Source organism: Martes martes (assembly GCF_963455335.1).
Source record: "Martes martes genome assembly, chromosome: 10".
In the NCBI taxonomy this organism is placed as follows: Eukaryota; Metazoa; Chordata; class Mammalia; order Carnivora; family Mustelidae; genus Martes; species Martes martes.
Genome location: NC_137898.1, coordinates 56,649,645 through 56,668,443, shown reverse-complemented (window position 1 = coordinate 56,668,443; position 18,799 = coordinate 56,649,645). Strand labels below are relative to the sequence as shown.

Here is an 18,799-nt window from a genome sequence, read left to right as displayed (position 1 = left end):
TCAAAACCTCTAGGATACAGCAAAGACTGTCCTAAGAAGGAAGTACATAATAATATAAGCCTCTCTCAAAAAATTAAAAAAAATTCCAAATACACAAGGTAACCCTACACCTAACAGAGGTGGAGAAAAAAACAGGAAAAAAAAAAAAAAAGAAAAGCTTAAACCAAGCAGGAGAAGAGAGATAATGAAAATTAGAGCAGAAATCAGTGAAATACAAACCAGAAGAAAGTAGAATAGATCAATGAATTTAGAAGAGATTCTTTGAAAGACTTAATAAGATCAATAAACCTCTGGCCAAACTTATCTAAAGGAAAAGAGAAAAGACCCAAATTAATAAAATCATGAATGGAAGGGGAGAGATCATGATCAACATCAAGACAATTTTAAGACCATATTAAGATTACCTATACGCTAACAAATTAGATAATCTGGAAGAAATGATTGCATTCCTGAAAACTTATTAACTACCAAAACTGAAACAAGAAGAAATAGAAAATCTGAATAGACAAATAACCAGCAAGGAAATGGAAGCAGTAATCAAAAACCCATTCATTCTTTAGCAGGTTGCTTTTTAACCTCCAAGTGTTTGCATTCCTTCCAAATTTTTCCTTTTGGTTGAGTTCTAGTTTCAAAGCATCGTGGTCTGAAAATATGGAGAGAATAATCTCAATCTTTTGGTATCAGTTGAAACCTGATTTGTGACCCAGTATGTGATCTATTCTAGAGACAGTTCCATGTGCACTCAAAAAGAATGAGTATTCTTCTGTTTTAGGATGGAATGTTCTGTATATATCTTTGAAGTCCATCAAGTCCAGTGTGTCATTCAAAAGCCCTCATTTCTTGGTTGATGTTCAATTTAGATAATTTGTCCATTGGTATGAGTGCAATGTTGAAGTCATTCATGTATTCATGAAGCTATTTATGTATTATTATCAATGTGTGTCTTTACTATGGTTACTAATTGGTTTGTAAAATTGACTATTCCCATGTTGGGACACAAATATTTATATTGTTAGATATTCTTGTTGAATATACCCCTTAAGTATGATATAATGTCCTTCTTCATCTCTTATTAGTCTTTGGATTGAAGTTATTTTGTCTCGTATGAGGATTGCTATCCCAGCTTTCTTTTGAGGTCCATTAGCATGATAAATTGTTCTCCATCCCCTCACTTTCAGTCTGGAGGTGGCTTTAGGTCTAAAATGAGTTTTTTGACAACATATGGATGGGTCTTGCTTTTTTATCCAATATGGTACCCTGTGTCTTTTGTTTCGAGCATTGAGCCCACTTACGTTCAGAGTAACTATCAAAAGATATTAATCTAGTGCCATTGAGTTGGCTATAAAGTCCCTGTTTCTGTAGATTGTCTCTGTTTCATTCTAGTCTATGTTACTCTTGGGGTCTCTCTTCAATTAAAGGATCCCCCTTAATATTTCTTGCAGGGCTGGCTTGGCGGTCACATATTTTTTCAGTTTCTGTCTGTCCTGGAAGTTCTATATCTCTCTTTTTATTCTGAATGACAGCCTTGCTGGATAGTAAAAGTCAATAAAAATTAATTTAACACAAAAATAAAATAACATAAAATATACTTAAAGAGATGAAATACATGGACGTCAAAGAAAGGAAAGATTTTACTCTAATATTATGAAATAATAAGTCAAAATTTATTCTTCAACATCATGAATAAAAAATAGACGTGAAATTACACTACTTAATCATAGAAAAATATAAGAACACTACTTACCATAGTTTCTATTAGGATGGTAATGCACTAGGGAAACCATTGACTGGGAGATGATATTCTCACTGAATATATCAGTTATATCATTTTTTTAAAAAATTTCACAATGGTAGCTTACACCACCACATACATCTAATGACAGCTTTCTTATACTATGATTAATAGCAAGCACATAAGTTATTTTATCCTTTCCTAGATTGATTCATTCAGCATACATTTATTGAGTAAATGAGTGATTCACCCTGTGAATAACTAAGTGGATACATAAAGTAAGATCAATTTCTTTATGACCCAGGAGGAGAGAAAATGAAATGCACTCACTACAAGTCATTATAATATCAAGTTGTAAGAGAACAGATCATAAGTGCCAAGAAAACTAAGTAAACCAAGAAAAGTAAGTATTGCTCTACCTTCAACAGTGTGAGAGAAGTTTCCTTAAAATTTGCAGATATGTAAAAATTCACTCCTGTGTGAACCAATGTTTACCTTTCCCTGAAATAAGGTTTTATTTGAATAGTAGATTTTAAAAATACAAGTTCAAATACCAGAAAATTGATGTGCCATTACTGCTCAGTGAATGAGGGAGAGAAAGGCACTAAGTGATAGGAAGTAGGTGTATTTGCATCAGAGAGGAGTTTATCAAGGAATAGCCATAGCTCTACAAAACAAAAACCAAGGATGTTGCTTGTGATTAGGAACCTGAAGTTAGGAGGATGTCTGGCATGGGGAACATAGCAAAATTCCTAAGATCACATGCTGGTCACTAGAAATGCTAAGTAAAGATGGTACTATTGGAAACAGAAAATAAAATATCTGAAAGATATTTATAAAATAAAATTTGCTAGTTTGGAAGACTGGAGCTGGCTGGCAATAGAGGTACTTCAGAGAGAGGAGTTATCATGTGGTTGGTGCAAGAGATCAGGCTACAGATAGGAAAAGGAACATGAGTGAGATTAATAAATATGAGCTGATATGATACAAGATTGTGGAAATTAGTTCCCTTGTGTTATACACAGGGGAAGAGAAGAATAAAAGATATGAATAATTATTTCCAAATTAAAGATTTCTGTTTTAAAGACTGAGACATATTTGCTGAATATATACATGAATAATGTAAAGGTCATTTGTGATGGACTTAGGGGAAATGAGCATTTTTTAAATTTCCCTTAAATAACTTTAAGAAAACCAAGTTTTTATAAAATGTCAACTAATTGGCTGTGCATTAGTATCTTGTGTGTGTGTGTGTGTGTGTGTGTGTGTGTGTAATGTACATATATAATGTATATATTATATTTGAGACTTATTGTAATTTATGTCACTTCAGCTTCAGGGTATTTTCTGCAAGGGTGCTATTAAAATAAAACCCATAAACAGCTCTAATAGAAGCACTGTTGTCAAGGGTGAGAATAATAAATGAAGCACAGTAATACAAATAATGATGGTAATACTAACAACTAACAATTATTTTGTATTTACTCTAACCAACATCCAGGGCACTATGCTGATGACTTAAACATCATATAATTTAAGTCTTCATGCTTAATCCTTTGAAATAAAACTATGACTATATTTAGATAGTAAAGGAATTGAGAATCATTGAAATACATATATTAATGTTAGAACCAGGAATATACTCAAGTTCTGTTTACTGTGAAAATCATATATGCAAAAACAGGACAAAGGAAACATCTACAAAATGAGTCTAAAAGTAAGTTAGGAAACCAATAGAACCAAGGTGACAGTAAGAAGTGTCCGCAGGCTGCAGGCAGTATCTTCCTTTATGTGTACATCAGAGTTGGGTCAATGAAAACCGAAATGTATTTGTAACAAACTCTACAGAAAAATTTAGGGTGAAGTTTTTTGTAGCACCATTCATTTCCTTGCTCCCTCTCTCTGCACAAAATAAGGACTCAATCTACAAAATGTTGGATGTTTACACTATTTATGGTGAAATCACAGGATATCACAATATAGTTCTTATAATGGAAAGAAAATGACTAATTTCTGAAGAGAGGGAAAAAGAAAATGAAAGAGAGATAAGAAGGGGATGCAAAATAAGAAGAGAGAAAGAGACAAGGATGCCTAGAGATAAAAAAAAAAAGAAGAAGAAGAAGAATCATCCAGAAAGCCTGTGAGTGAGGTAAGGTCACTAGCACACAAAAAAGGCAGCACACCCTGTAAATTCTATTTTACCTCTACTGACACCAGAGATTAAAAATCACATATAAAGATGGATGGGCCATCACTTACCATACGAATTGGATAGCCAAGCTTAAGCTTTCACTCTCTGAATTCATCAAACTATTTATAGAACCCCCCCAAATGAACATTATTGTCAAGTACATTTACTTAATATAACAAGGTGTTTCTCTGCTCAGAAGTTCCATATCATATACATTAGGTGCTATTCCTTTTAAATTCTTTATGTTTGCAATAATATTTTCTTCACACGGTCATAGATCTGCTTGGTCCTGACTCCGTATATGACAGGGTTGAGCATTGGTGGCACTATGACGTAGAGATTGGCCAGGAGTATGTGGATATAGCGGGGGACATTTCGGCCAAAGCGATGTGTCATGAAGGAAAAGAGGGCGGGTGTATAGAAGGCAAGGATGACACAAACATGAGAACCACATGTGCTGAGGGACTTGAGTCGGGCTTCACGGGAAGGAAGACGGAAAACAGCACGGAGTATCTGAACATAAGACAGGGCAATGGCTATGATGTCAAAGACTAGGATTGAAATAGCACCCAATCCATAGATGATGTTGATCTTGATGCTGGCACAAGAGAGGCGAGCAAGACCCATGTGTTCACAGTAGGTATGGGGAATAACATGATTCCCACAGAAGGGCAATCGCAAGATAAGAAATACAAATGGGATCACAGAAATGAACGATCTCACTAACACACCCACACCAATCAGAGAAACAGCCTTGTTGGTGAGGATGGTGCTATATCGGAGTGGGTTGCAGATGGCCACGTAGCGGTCATAAGCCATTGCCAACAGGACTGCTGACTCCATACCAGTGAAGTTGTGGATAAAAAACATCTGAGTGAGACAAGCATCAAAGAGTATCTCCCTGAGACTAAACCAGAAGATCCCGAGCATCTTGGGGATGGTAGCTGTGGACAGACCGAAATCAATAGTAGCCAACATGGCCAGGAAGTAAAACATAGGTTGGTGTAGGCTGTTCTCAGCCTGGATCACAAACAGAATTGTGAGGTTTCCTAAGAGTGCAATCACATACACAGCACAAAAGGGAAAGCCAATCCACATGTGAACTCTTTCCAGTCCTGGGATCCCCAACAATAAGAAGGAGGAAGGATGAAACTGGGTGTCATTGGGAAGGGACATCCTGCTAGGTAATACATAAGTCCATGTTCTTATAGATGTGTGTTCGCTAATCTGTGGGACCCTGGATAAAACTTTGCAACGTTTTAAACCTAAGAAAAACAAAAACATCATACAATTGTGTACATTTTCTTCCTCAGTTAATCCATATAATTAGAAATGTACAAACAGAAATCCATACAGAAAAATATGAAGTGAATTCTCAGCAAGAAGCCTTTGGAAGAAGTAAATCAGTAGATTGCAATAAACATCTTACATAATATATTCATCTTCGTCAACCCCAATCTTTTAATTTGTAAGTGTCTTACCACTAGAATCATGCTAAGGTTTTGCCTTAATACTTACTTACTTCATTAATTACCTTCTATCATCACCCATATAATTTACTTTCCATTCTGGCATATGAAAGGGTATGACAGCCCCTGTAAATAGTTATTTCTGTTGGTTTTATTTGGTTAGATGGTAACATATATGTATTAACACACAAGATAGGTAGCAAGTGTTAGTGAACACAGACTCATTAAAATTAGTCTAAACTATTAAAAATAAGTCTATGGGATTAAAATCAATCCATTAGTTAGCAGTCATTCATTATTCTTCTCACAGAAGAAGAAATTTGATCAAAACAGCAGCAACTGCCATTCATTAAGGTCCTGACTCTTTCCACGTTGTCAGAACCTGAGCAAGTATCAGCTCAGATCTTTATAAACACATGGAGAGAAACAGTTACCATGTTTTCACATATGGGTCTGAACCGAAAATAGTTTAACACACTCACCAAATGCTTCAAGTGCTTATAATTACAGAAGGACAGAAAGAAAGTAGAGAAGAAATCATAAAGTTGAAATGGAAAGAACGGATAGTAAGGCAAAGCTAATTCATGCCTCAGTCATGACAGACACACACAGCTTCCCTTCGTCCACGCACAGTCACACAAACATAATTTCTTTTAAACTCACATCCATCAGAATAAAAGATATCAGTGTTTTCATTATGAATCTGAGGGAGTCATAATTTTAAGACTTGAAGATACCTGACAAATATATTGAAGAAAAGACTAGGTAGCATATTCTGAGTGAGCTGAATCTATCATTTTCAAAGTTCCCCAAACTGTAATATATTTTTACGTACCTTATTTACTTCATTTGTTATAGTATTTTCAAATCACTTGCTCATTCATTATATGTAATTGTTTCGTAGTGAAAAGCATCTTTTCATCATTTTGTTTCATTGGAGTATTCCAGGGGAGCACTACTAATGATGATCACACTTTCAGTAAGACAACTAGGCTCTTTCCCAGACACTGTAATAGGGGAAAGAAGCCAGAAAGAAGAGGGTCATGTCCGTGATAAACAAGTACTAGAAGGAGTAATACAATATGGATGGGGAAAGCTGGAAGTCCTAGGAAGAAAGGGCAGACATTAGAAAAGAAAGGAAGTTGAAAACAACAGATATTTTTTGTAGGAGACACTGCAAAATGACCATAAAAATAAAGTTTTTCTTCTATAATGTTCTGGCCTGGTAGTGGAATAGTGAATAGTCTGAAAAGGTATGATGTGACCTGCCCAAGGATAAAAGGTAGAATTCAGTTATGGGGGCTTAATTTTCTGTGATTTATCAATATTGGTGAAGTGCCAATGGCAGACTATTTTATTAAAAATTTTTTTGTACTCCTCAATAACATCTCTGAAGATTAGGAATGTACACAGTAGTTGTGGAAAGCTATAAAAACAATGCTTTGCTATTTTCATCACACCCGTACATAATAGATTCTCAGTAAAGAAGAAAATTACTTTAGCTCATAGTATAGAGTTCATCCTCAAACTGATAGAGAGACAGATGGTATTATGTTCTTTGTTTAAGAATAAAATAGTGGGATGGGGCACCTGGGTGGCTCAGTGGGTTAAAGCCTCTGCCCTGGGCCCAGGTCATGATCCCAGTGTCCTGGGATCATGCCCCACATCAGGCTCTCTGCTCAGCAGGGAGTCTGCTTTGCTTCCCCCCCTCTCTCTGCCTGCCTCTCTGCCTACTTGTGATCTCTGTCTGTCAAATAAATAAATAAATAAATAAAAATCTAAAAAAAAAAATAGAATAAAATAGTGAGACAAACAAATTAGTGTTTTTCTCAACTCAGATAATTATAATCTACCATGAGGCCTCAGTACCGAAGTAGAGAGGCTGTGATATAAATAGCCTAGTAGAAATAGTCAGAAGACATAGACAGCAATGAAATTCTGTAGTTGTCTGGCTTATATCATTACCACTTGGTGAACTCACTAGATCAAAAATCTGATTAACGCTGTTTGGGGATGGATATTAACCAGACTTACTGTGGTGATCATTTACCAATTATACATGATGTTGTATAACTGAAACTAATATAATGTCCTATGTCAATTATCTCTAAAATTTAAAAAAAAATTGAAAAAAGAAAAAAGTCTGAAAACCACCCTCCTTCTCTTTCACACATAAAAACAAAACAAACAAACAAGCAAAAATGCTGATTCTACTTTTTCAATATCTTTAAAATCTTTACATTTATCTCCATCCTAATGGGATCCTTTGGGAGGTTGATTACAGCACAGTACTTTACATTGCTTTAAAGCAAGAGCTCTACAGTCCGACCAACTGTGTTGAAACCCAGCTTCATATATTACTCACTCTGTAATCAAAGGAAAATAAATAACAAGTACCTTTCATCATAATATATTTTCATCATAAAATAGAGGTAATATGATAAAAACCTTAAGTATGTTGTTAGATTTAAACTGATAATTTTTTAAAGCACTTTGAAGCATGTTCCAAAGAGACTGGATGTCCATCACTCCTTAGATATCTTTGAGCAGACTGATTTTTAAAATGCACATTGACTGGATTCAGGCTAAAATCCAAATGCTTTCACTAGGATTGGATAGCTTTTCCTAACATGATCCTACTCCTCTAAGCACCAGTCTTAGTCTTCTTTGCCCCACACTTTTCCCGTGTCTCCTCTCTTCTTCCCCTATCCGCCTTCTTTCCCTTCACCCCTCACTGTGAAGTAAGGATGCTCCGTGAGCTGGGAGATGGGGAAGACTCACCAGACTGAGCACCAGCATGGAATCCTCACCCACTCAGTCTTTATGAGGGCGCTGCTCTTTACCTGGGAGGAGCTTGCAACAGGACATTCCCTGGAGCCAGTTTGGTAAAAGACACAAAGTCTCTGAGGATTCTGGTGTCTAATCCTGATTCAAAAAGAGAGAACCACTAGGGGTCCCTGGCTTGGAAAGAAATGAAGGCAGTGGAGTGAGATTTAGGTCAGCAAGATGACAGGAGGACCCAGTACGCCTCCCAGTACAAAAACACAGATTTAACAAGCACTGATGGATGGAAAGGCCTTTATGAGAGTTCCAGAATTTGGACGAGAGATTACAGGACCCTGGTAGTACATATAAGAAAAGACAAATTGAAAAGGATACGAAGAAAAGTTTGATTTTACCCACATCCCCTCTACCCGAGCCTGGCACAGTTCTGCCCCAGGAGAGCTTCCCTCGGTCCCTGAATTCCTCACTATCTTCAGTAGCTGTGTTCTATAAAGTTCACCTTGAACACCGAATTAGGAAATTTGGTGCCTTTGCTCTTAGGGGAAGTGCACAACATCTTTGTCAAACAATCAATACATAACTTTTTTAATGTGTGTTTTTCTGTGAGAGACACTTCTGTAATACATAGTTCTTACAGGTTGGTCATGGCTCTTATGATTAATCGTGCAGCCTTTAAATGATCGAAAGCCAGGACCTTTGGAGGCCACTTGTGTTTCATTCACCAACATCTGTATACAAGAGAGTCTCATTAGTGTTGAAAACCTGATTTCTACATAATCCTTTTCCTGTACACTTGTAGGCACTTTAAAATCTCTTCTGCAGCCTCCTAATTAGCAGAATCTGCCTTGACTCTAAATTTAATATTGTATATCCCTCGTTGCTTTTTGAAATGTACTAGCAAACCCAGTGCTATCCAACAAGAGCTTGATTTTTTTTTTCTCTGACCCCAGGTGATATAACTGTAACCATCTTTGAGCTCACCACAATGTTGTCCATTGCACTTTTTATTAGTTGTCATCTCATGACTCCACAAATTTTCCTCTTTTTCATCTTTTCCATATTTATATCACATGCTACAAATGTTACTTTAGGACTCTCCAGAGTGGCTTCATATAGAGATGAACTTCCTCTTCCTTTGTCTGGGTGTATCTTATTTTTGATTCATTAACTTTGAATCACAAGCAACATTGTTTTAACTCACACCTGAATGAAGTTTATCCAACATGGTTATTTTTTCCATAAAGTATAATACAACCATCTTGCACTTAGGAACACTAGAAAAGTATTATTTAACTGCAATACACTCCATGAATAAATAACAAGATATTTATTTACTGTGTTGCACTTCAGCACTATCCTGGAGGGCCATGTTAAACAGTGGAATCAACAAAAAGCAGAAAAAAATAAGAAAAACCTGGCCTTAAATTGAATGTAAAAATGCTTGTTTATAGCTGAAATGAGAAGTCAGAATCTCACTTTGTTTAGCCTCAGCTGAGAATGTGATTGTCTGGCAATTCAAATTTTTCACATCTCTTTGCACGCTGGCAAGTGACTGCTGAAGTGCCATGAGAATTTATTTGGGGTTACAAATAAATCTTATGGAGTAAGCAAACTAGTAAATATGGAATTCACATATGATAGAGCCCCACTGTGTATATATAAGATTCATACTCAAATCATACATAAAGCATATAAATAAATGTAAAAATAATATGATAGAATTCCAACTTCTACAATTTAAATATTGGTGAGATTGACCCAAAATGACTTAAAAACTGTTCGAAGCTCTCAAAGGAGGCTGGAATGCATGTAAAAACACAATAAATCTAGATGGCTGAAAGGATTGCATGTTTAAAGATGTCACATTGTCCACAGTAATGTTTAGATGCAACTCAACTTTCATCAAAATCCCATTTTGATTAATTTCACATAATTAAATTCTCTGTGAAATTTATTCTGATGAATTATGAAAAAATGCAGTACATGTCACAATATGAAATTTAGACTATGAGATAAAATGTTAAAGTCTGGGGTGCCTTGGTGGCTCAGTGGGTTAAAGCCTCTGCCTTCGGCTCAGGTCATGACCTCAGGGTCCTGGGATCGAGCTCCACATCAGGCTCTTGGCTCAGCATGGAGCCTGCTTCCTCCTCTCTCTCTGCCTACCTGTGATCTCTCTCTCTCTCTGTCAAATAAATAAAATATTAAATAAATAAATAAAATAAATGTTAAAGTCTAATATGATTTAAATATTCTAAATTATATGAATATGAAAATCATGGAATAAAATAAACCAAATATCAAAGTGACATTATGGTTGTTTGTTTTTTTAATTTATATTTTCCTATATTACAAATAAAGGAGAGGGGTGCCTTGGTGGTTCAGTCAGTTAAGTATCTTCCTTCAGCTCGGGTCATGATCCCAGAATCCTGGGATCAAGCCCGGCGTCAGGCTCTGTTGAGTGGGGAACCTGGTTCTCCCTCTCCCTCTGCCTGCCGCTCCCCTTCTTGTGCTCTCTCCCTCTCTCTGTCAAATAAATAAATAAAATTTAAAAAAAATAAAAATAAAGATAAAAAGGCATTGTTTAAAATGAAGGAACTAGACACTTATCTATCCTTACTTCATACATACACTTGATATATTTAAGAACAATCAATTCTGAGACTCAATCAATCCTGCTGAGAGGAAGGCCCCAGAGACGGTTCAGAAAAAACTCTCCTGCCTTCCCCTCACCCTTCTGGGATTCCCCTGTTACTAAAAGGTTAGCTCTAAAGACCTAGAACCTGAGTTCTGAACTCAAATTTAACCCCCAGTGGTTTCTTGACAGGTGGGGGACCGTCCCCACTCTATGCCCATGAGAGCCTTAGAAATCAGCAGACATGTCTATAACTGGGCTCATCTAGAAACCTTAAAAGTCTTGAGAGAAGGAAAGTCTTCCTCAGACCAAGGTGCTCATCCTCATCCTCCCAGAACACCTGGTAAAGTCTGCAATATAAATACTATATGTACCTAATATATGCCAGTTCATGTTGATCTATTGTATTTTTGTAAAGGGATGAATAGGGGTGTAGAATTTAGCCCAAAAACGTTACAGGGTTTTCTTTTTCCATTTTATTCCTCCCCAAAAGCAGATGTGAGGTTTTTTTCCCCTTCCAGTCCCTCCTGTTTTCCATGCTGTGTAGTCAGACAAGGAATCAAATGCTGAGAGAATTTGATTTTGCTAGAAGCTAATCCCTGGGTATGTCTTAAAGATTTTATATTAGAATCAGAAAAACTATTAATGCACTGTAGTGTTGGAGATAGTGTGGATTATAATAAATTTATAGTGATTCCCCTGGTTGTCTTAAATTTATGCTGAAATTATTTACCAGAAAATTAAGAACACTCCTTTGTCTTCTCCTTTCCTCTTTTTATTCATTCACTGGAACAAATGGATATATGAGAATACATGGCTTCTGCCAAGTAAGAACTTGCAATATAATAAAGGAGAAAAACATGCAGATATATAAAATGCAATATGAGAAGATATAGAAGATAGGTAAGTACACATGTCAGTGGAACACTTGAGGATGGATATCCATGAAGGTCCAAAGTTCCTAGAAAAATTTTCTCTCAAGAGCTGATATGTGAGCAGAATCTTCAACGCTAACTAGGTTGCCTAGGGTTTGCATGTGTGAAGAAATGCCATAACAAACAAAGACACAGGTTACTACCTTCATGAATTGAGTAGGTGACCAGTTCTCTATATGCAGAGAGATATAGACAACATATTTCAAGAGGTTAGAAAGTTTGCTAATATTTTATAAGACATGGAAGGCCACATTTTCTTTGTAATTTTTTGGTTTGTACTATTTTCTGGTAAATAACATTTGTAATGGCATTATTTATTTACTTGCCTTAACTATACATGTAATACATGAATATGTAAAATATATTGGCACTGTTTAAAAATGTCAAGCTTTACAGATACAGCTCAATTATACAGTCTATACCTCTTTCCATACACTCCACATTTTAGATCTCTCCTCCATTGGCTATGTACACTTTTAAGGTAGTTCTTATGTTTATAAAATTTGCATTATAAATGTGCATGTATGCACATACAGTATGCTCTTAATTTTTGCATAATTTGTCAATGTTAATGGAAAAATCAAACTTTTGTTTCTTTTTTTAATTTGAATGTCAGTTTATATAAATATTCCTTACTTATTCTAAGCTCTTTTATAATATAGAGATAACACAGATTTGTAAGCTCAGTATTACTTTATTGATGGACATTTTGAATGATTCACTATTAATTCTATCACAGGCACTTTTACAATGAGAATTACTGTATATACTTCCATATGTATTTGTGAACATTATTCCCTAAATGGCAAGTAGTTAAATTGCTCTGCCCAGAACTTTCTTTTTAATGAGAAAAATACTATGCAATTTTCCTCCAAGAGTAATTCTCTCTAATCAATTGGGCATAAGAATCACACTTTAACCCAAACCTCATTAATGCTTATCATCATCCATCTTGAAATTCTGTTGGTTAAAAATATAATACTGTATGAATTGTATCTATTCATTTAATTTGTAATTTCCTGATTTCCAGTAAGAATAAGCCTATGTGATTGAACATTTGCATTTACTTCAGTGTGAATGTTTGCTCTACATAATCTGTCCACAGAGTTTCTTTTTTTTTTTAATATTTATTTGTTTATTTTGAGAAAGAAAGTGAGACAAGAGGTGAAGGAATAGAGGGAGAGGGAGAGAATCTCCAGCAGACTCTCCACTGAGCATGGAGCCTGACCTGGGAGTCCATCTCAGGACCCTGAGGTCATAACCTGAACCAAAATCAAGAGTTAAATGTTCAACTAACGGAGCCACCCAGGCACACCTGTCCACATGTTTTCTGTCAGTAAAATATGTTTCAATTTTGTAATGGCATAGAGCAAGTAGAAGAAATGAAGGAAAAGTGCATGAGAAAGATAAGAATGTTGATGGAATTACAAATATGGGTAAAAGGACATGAAGTTTCATTTCAGGATGAAGGAAGGAGAGTCTGTGAAAATGTACTAGCTCAATGTGTTACATGTACATAAACATAATAAATAAATTACAAATAAAGGAGAGGGGTGCCTTGGTGGTTCAGTCAGTTAAGTATCTTCCTTCAGCTCGGGTCATGATCCCAGAATCCTGGGATCAAGCCCCACATCAGGCTCTCTGTTGAGTGGGGAACCTGGTTCTCCCTCTCCCTCCACCTGCCGCTCCCCTGCTTGTGCAAACCTGTCTGGTGGCAAATGTTAATTTTGTCTCTGAGGTTGAGAGGTTAATTTTCCCGCTGAGAGGTCATCTGTTGAAAGTGCAGGAGGGTTAGTTAAGAAGAGAAAGCCTTGGATTTGGACCAGTTCCTTTATGGAATATAATAGTTGGGGACTTTTGAACAGTATTCGTAATCAAATTAATGGTGATGGTTTTCTTTATTGTTAGGTACAGAACAAGTCCTCCTCTTCTTCTTATATGCACAACTGCAAATAGACTGTCACATTCTTAGGGCAGTTTTTATCACTACAGTTAAGAATAAGGGCTTTAGGGGCACCCAGGTGGCTCAATTGGTTAAGCGTCTGCTTTTGGCTCAGGTTATGATCCCAGGGTCCTGGGATCGAGTCCCACATCAGGGTCCCTACCTAGCAGGAAGCCTGCTTCTCCCTCTGCCCCTCCTCTGCTTGTGATCTCTCTCTCTCTCGGATAAACCAATAAATTCTTAAGCAAACAAACAAACAAAAAGAATAAGGTCTTTAGAATCAGTGTGTGTGGCTAGAAAAGGGTCTATCATTTACCAGCTATTTAAAATTATAGAAGTTACTTAAATTATTCTCATTTTAAAATGGACATAAAATTCATTTTTTTATTATTGACATATAACATATTATTTGTTTCAGGGGTACAGGTCTGTGATTCATCAGTCTTACGCAATACATAGCACTCACTATAACATGTACCCTTCCCAATGTCCATCACCCAGGGACCCCATCCTTCCCACTCCCCCTCCACTCTAATAAACCTAATAATATTTATGAGTTAATACATGGAATGTTTTCAGGAAAAGAACTGACTCACATCAAGGATTTAAAAATGTTTAACTATTACATTATTATATAACTCCCCAATGGATTGGTTGCCCTGGATTTATCTTCTGTCCCAACTCATAGCATGCTTCAGACAGAAATGTCATTACATAAATGTCCCATGGTTCCTTGACCCACCTATCCTGCTGTATTTGTATTCAAAAGAGAATATCCACCTCTAAGGCTCTGGAATGCCAAATAACCCCAGCAAGCAGAAACTCTGGGTATGAAACTTCAACAGAGTAAGAGCAAAACACATGTCATCACTCTCACTCCAGACTGATGCCCAGTGTGCTATACATATTCCAATCCCAGCTTCAGTGGATACTGGCTTAAGGATTACTTTTCCTGATCACAACACTCTTTAATCTTCAACTGTCTATAATAGTGGTAAAAGGAGTGTCCGTGGAATGGTGTCAATTGTGCTTCTAAGAAGAAGAAAGGAAAAAGATCTGTTTATTATGGGACCAGTGTGGCTTTCAAAATGTTCTACTAATCTTAAGAAATGGAAGAAGTGTCATCAGCAAATCACAAACATGGGGTGGAGAAGGGGTCGGCCAATGCAAGAGAAGTGTGCAGAGGAAAGGAAAGGTCACAAGGGTAAGTTTGGATGAATTAGCCTATAAAGGGAGCCAGTGGAAAGCCAGTCATAGAGTAATTTGACTAACTAGATGCGTGTAAGGAAGTGAAGGAAATTTATATTAGTGGATATAATCACATTTTTGTAATTCTTGCCTGTGAAATCAAAAGTAAACACAAAGGTGTCACCAACGGAGAGTCACAAACAATGCAATGAGGTGTTCACTTCCTGACACACTGTTATCAGCCCCACTCTTGTCATCACGCCGATTGAGTTCCAGGTTGATGTGAATAACCTCCTTCTGGTCATTCAAAAGCAAGCTACACATCCTCCGAACTTTGGCATTTCATTCTCAATGCTACACCCTATAACCTGGCATCTTTGCATGTCCCAGACTAGGATGACTAAAATATTTTTCTAAAGGTACATTTTCTATTCAAAGCTTCCTGTCATTCCTTCTCTCTGTGTAATCTATGTCTTACAACTGTTTCTATGTCCTGCAAACCCATGACTCTTACACATTTTCCCATATGATTCTACGTAAATTTTTACAAATACATGTATCTTAATGAAAGAAGTTAGTTGAAGGAGATATTCATTACATACAGTGAAGTTTCTATGATTAAGCATACAGCTATTCCACTGTGCATCTACACTTGTGTTTACCTTATTTTTTAGGTTTTATTTAAATTCCAGTTAGTTAACATACAATGTAGTATAAGTATTGTATGTAAATACTGAATCACTGAATTATACACCTGAGAGTCTTACACATTTTTTAGATTTCAGTTGGTGTTATTTTCTTCTCAGTGGATAGAAGACTGGATTTTCATACATTTAGCTCCGATTTTTGGTACCTGCGTATTTTCCCTCATTTGGCATCTACAGATCAGCCATATTACAAATTACAACTGTGAAATAAGATCTGACAGTCAGATATGATGGTGAAATAATTTATAAATATTGATAGATATTGTAATGACTCCCTGATCTACAATTCTCTGCATTTTGGTTGACTTAACTCATCAAAGGTTTGAAAATTTGTAAGCTATTATTTTTACTTGGTGTAGAGAAAAATTCATGAAGAGAAAGCTAAAATTGTGACACCTGTTATGTCAGCATACAATAAGACCAATGTCCATCCATCAACCTTCATTCTCATTGGCATTCCTGGGTTGGAGACTGCCCACATCTGGATCTCCATCCCCTTTTGTATGGTCTACCTTTTGGCCCTCCTGGGAAACTGTTCTCTTCTGTTTATCATCAAGACAGACACCAGCCTCCATGAGCCAATGTACCTCTTCCTCTGCATGCTGGCTCTGGCTGACCTTATTGTGTGTACCACAGCTGTACCAAAACTGCTTAGTCTTTTCTGGTTCCATGATGGAGAGATTCGTTTTGAAGCCTGCCTCACTCAAGTTTTCCTGATTCACTCTTGTTCCACCATGGAATCTGGCTTCTTCCTGGCCATGGCTTTTGACCGTTATGTAGCCATTTGTAACCCATTAAGACATTCAGCTATTCTGACACATGCTGTGATCAGGGGGATGGGCCTAGGTATAGTACTCCGGGGCATAGCACTTCTCAGTCCTCACCCCTTCCTGCTGCGTTGGCTTCCCTACTGCAGAACCAATATCATTTCCCACACCTACTGTGAGTTCATGGCCCTCATCAAGATTGCCTGTGCTGAGACGAGAATCCGTAAAGCCTACAGCCTCATTGTTGCCTTCCTTACTGGTGGGGTAGACTTCATATTAATCATTTGTTCTTATGTTCTCATACTTCACACTGTCTTCCACCTCCCATCCAAGGAGGCCCGACTCAAGACCTTGGGCACCTGTGGTTCCCATATCTGTGTCATTTTAGTGTCTTATACTCCAGCCTTCTTCTCTTTTCTCACCCACAGGTTTGGGTACCATGTGGCTCCCCATGTCCATATATTTGTGGCCAACATCTATCTTCTGGTCCCACCCATGGTGAACCCTATTATCTATGGGGTAAGGACCAAGAAGATAAGGGACAGATTCCTTAAATTTTTCAGTTTTTCAAAGCCTTGAGTTATGTCTTTTGGGTTGATGAGTAATATATGAACAAATATCATCTATCTTAGAATGAATGACTTCTTCATGAGGCTCCTCTTTTAATGGTCAGAGGGCATGGGTTTTTCTGTGGGAAGTAATTCATCCATAAAAATATATTTTATGTGGTAACAATAATTACGTATTATTGAGTATGACTCTTTACTACAATATTGGAATGTTATTTCCTAAAATACAAAAAACAAGCAAACAAAATTTAGAATCATCTGTGGCTAAAAACAAGAGATATTTAAAATTAACATGATATATAATTACCTATCTTTGGTTTACCAGTTAAGACTTACTACCAGATTTACAAATTTTCTTTTTTTTTTTTTTGCCCCAGTCATATTTCTTAACTAAATGTCCTTCTTTCTCAAGTACATACCTCACCACTTTCTTTTTTTTTAATATTTTATTTATTTATTTGAGAGAGAGCTTGAGTGAGGAGAAGGTCAGAGGGAGAAGCAGACTCCCTGTGGAGCTGGGAGCCCAATGCGGGACTCGATCCCAGGACTCCAGGATCATTACCTGAGTTGAACGCAGTCGCTTAACCAACTGAGCCACCCAGGCGCCCCTTCACCACATTCTTAATGAAAGTTTTTGATGCTAACTTCGGTGTTCTGTATTTAATGAGTTCTTTACGTCTTCATGATAATACCTTTCAGCTACACGTTCCATTCTCCAGTTATAACATTTCCTTAGTTTTTTGAAGACATTATCCTACAGTCTTCTAGAATCTATTATTACTTTGAAGAAAACTGTTGTTGGCCAAATTGTCATTGATTTGTAGGTAATTATCTTTTCTGTCTGACTGTCATTAGATCCTATTGATTTCTTGGGTGTTCTGTAGTTTCACATGGGTCAATTTCACAGGTATTATGCAAGGGAGAAAAGATTACATACCTGTGATTCTGTTTAAATGAAACTCTAGGGAAGGAAAAGTAGGGTGGAGATAGTGTTCAGGCATCCATGTTTTAAGGTCCTGTAGGTGATTCTTAAATGCAGCTAAAACTGAGCTGTTGGCTGTGTAAGTTGGGGAACAGAGACATTAGTTGACCACAGAGGGAGTATTTCAGTCAAGTACTTCATCTTTCAAGCTGAATTGTGAAGAGAATCAACATTTGTTAAGCATTTACTACATTCTAATCTCTCTCTTTTTTTTTTTAAGATTTTATTTATTTATTTGACAGAGAGAGATCACAAGTAGGCAGAGAGGCAGGCAGAGAGGGAGGGGGAAGCAGGCTCCCTGCCAAGCAGGGAGCCCGATGTGGGGCTCGATCCCAGGACCCTGGGATCATGACCTGAGCCAAAGGCAGAGGCTTAACCCACTGAGCCACCCAGGCACCCCTACATTCTAATCTCTTTATTGTGGATTTTAATACATAACCTTCACAATATATTGTAGAATAAATTAACATAAATACTCCCATGATAAGTAAACTCGACAAACTCATTCAATGGCTAGTTTAGAGGTGCTAGGATTAGAAGTCTGTCTAGCTCTAACGCCATAATTTTCTTATAATCTCACAATGGTTCCATATGCAGCCAGATCACTCAATGGGACTCCTAGGAACACAGCTTCTCATAGGTGAGCTGTCATAATTGTTGCTACTGGTCATTGCATTCTTCATAACCACACTCAATTTAGATCCATTTAGCTAGTGTTTACTTGTGGAACAGAATTCACTGGGGATATAGGAATGACTAAAGCAAAGTATGTAAACAGTTTCAGAGTCTGAGAGGTGCACAGAATCAATGTATCCTTTCTTTCCATATGATTCCTAAAAAGATTGAGATTGAAGAAAGACATGGAAGATGTGAATTGAAAATATCATCTTTCTTAGTAACA

The 18,799-nt window shown here is 36.8% G+C and overlaps 2 protein-coding genes across 2 annotated transcripts; one reads left to right on the top strand and one right to left on the bottom strand.

Annotated features, from left to right (window-relative positions):
• Nucleotides 1-4,163: 4,163 nt before the first annotated feature.
• LOC308350125 (olfactory receptor 52E2-like) lies at nucleotides 4,164-5,099 on the bottom strand (the record flags this gene model as incomplete). Its single annotated transcript, XM_080815129.1, has 1 exon — nucleotides 4,164-5,099. The coding sequence occupies one exon, from the start codon at nucleotides 5,097-5,099 to the stop codon at nucleotides 4,164-4,166; it is 936 nt and encodes a 311-aa protein (XP_080671255.1).
• A 10,850-nt stretch (nucleotides 5,100-15,949) lies between these two features.
• On the top strand, nucleotides 15,950-16,926 carry LOC308350011 (olfactory receptor 52D1-like; the record flags this gene model as incomplete). The annotated part of the gene is given in 2 exon segments (XM_080815013.1): nucleotides 15,950-15,965; nucleotides 15,968-16,926. Coding segments are annotated over 2 exon segments (975 nt in total).
• Between the last annotated feature and the right edge of the window lie 1,873 nt (nucleotides 16,927-18,799).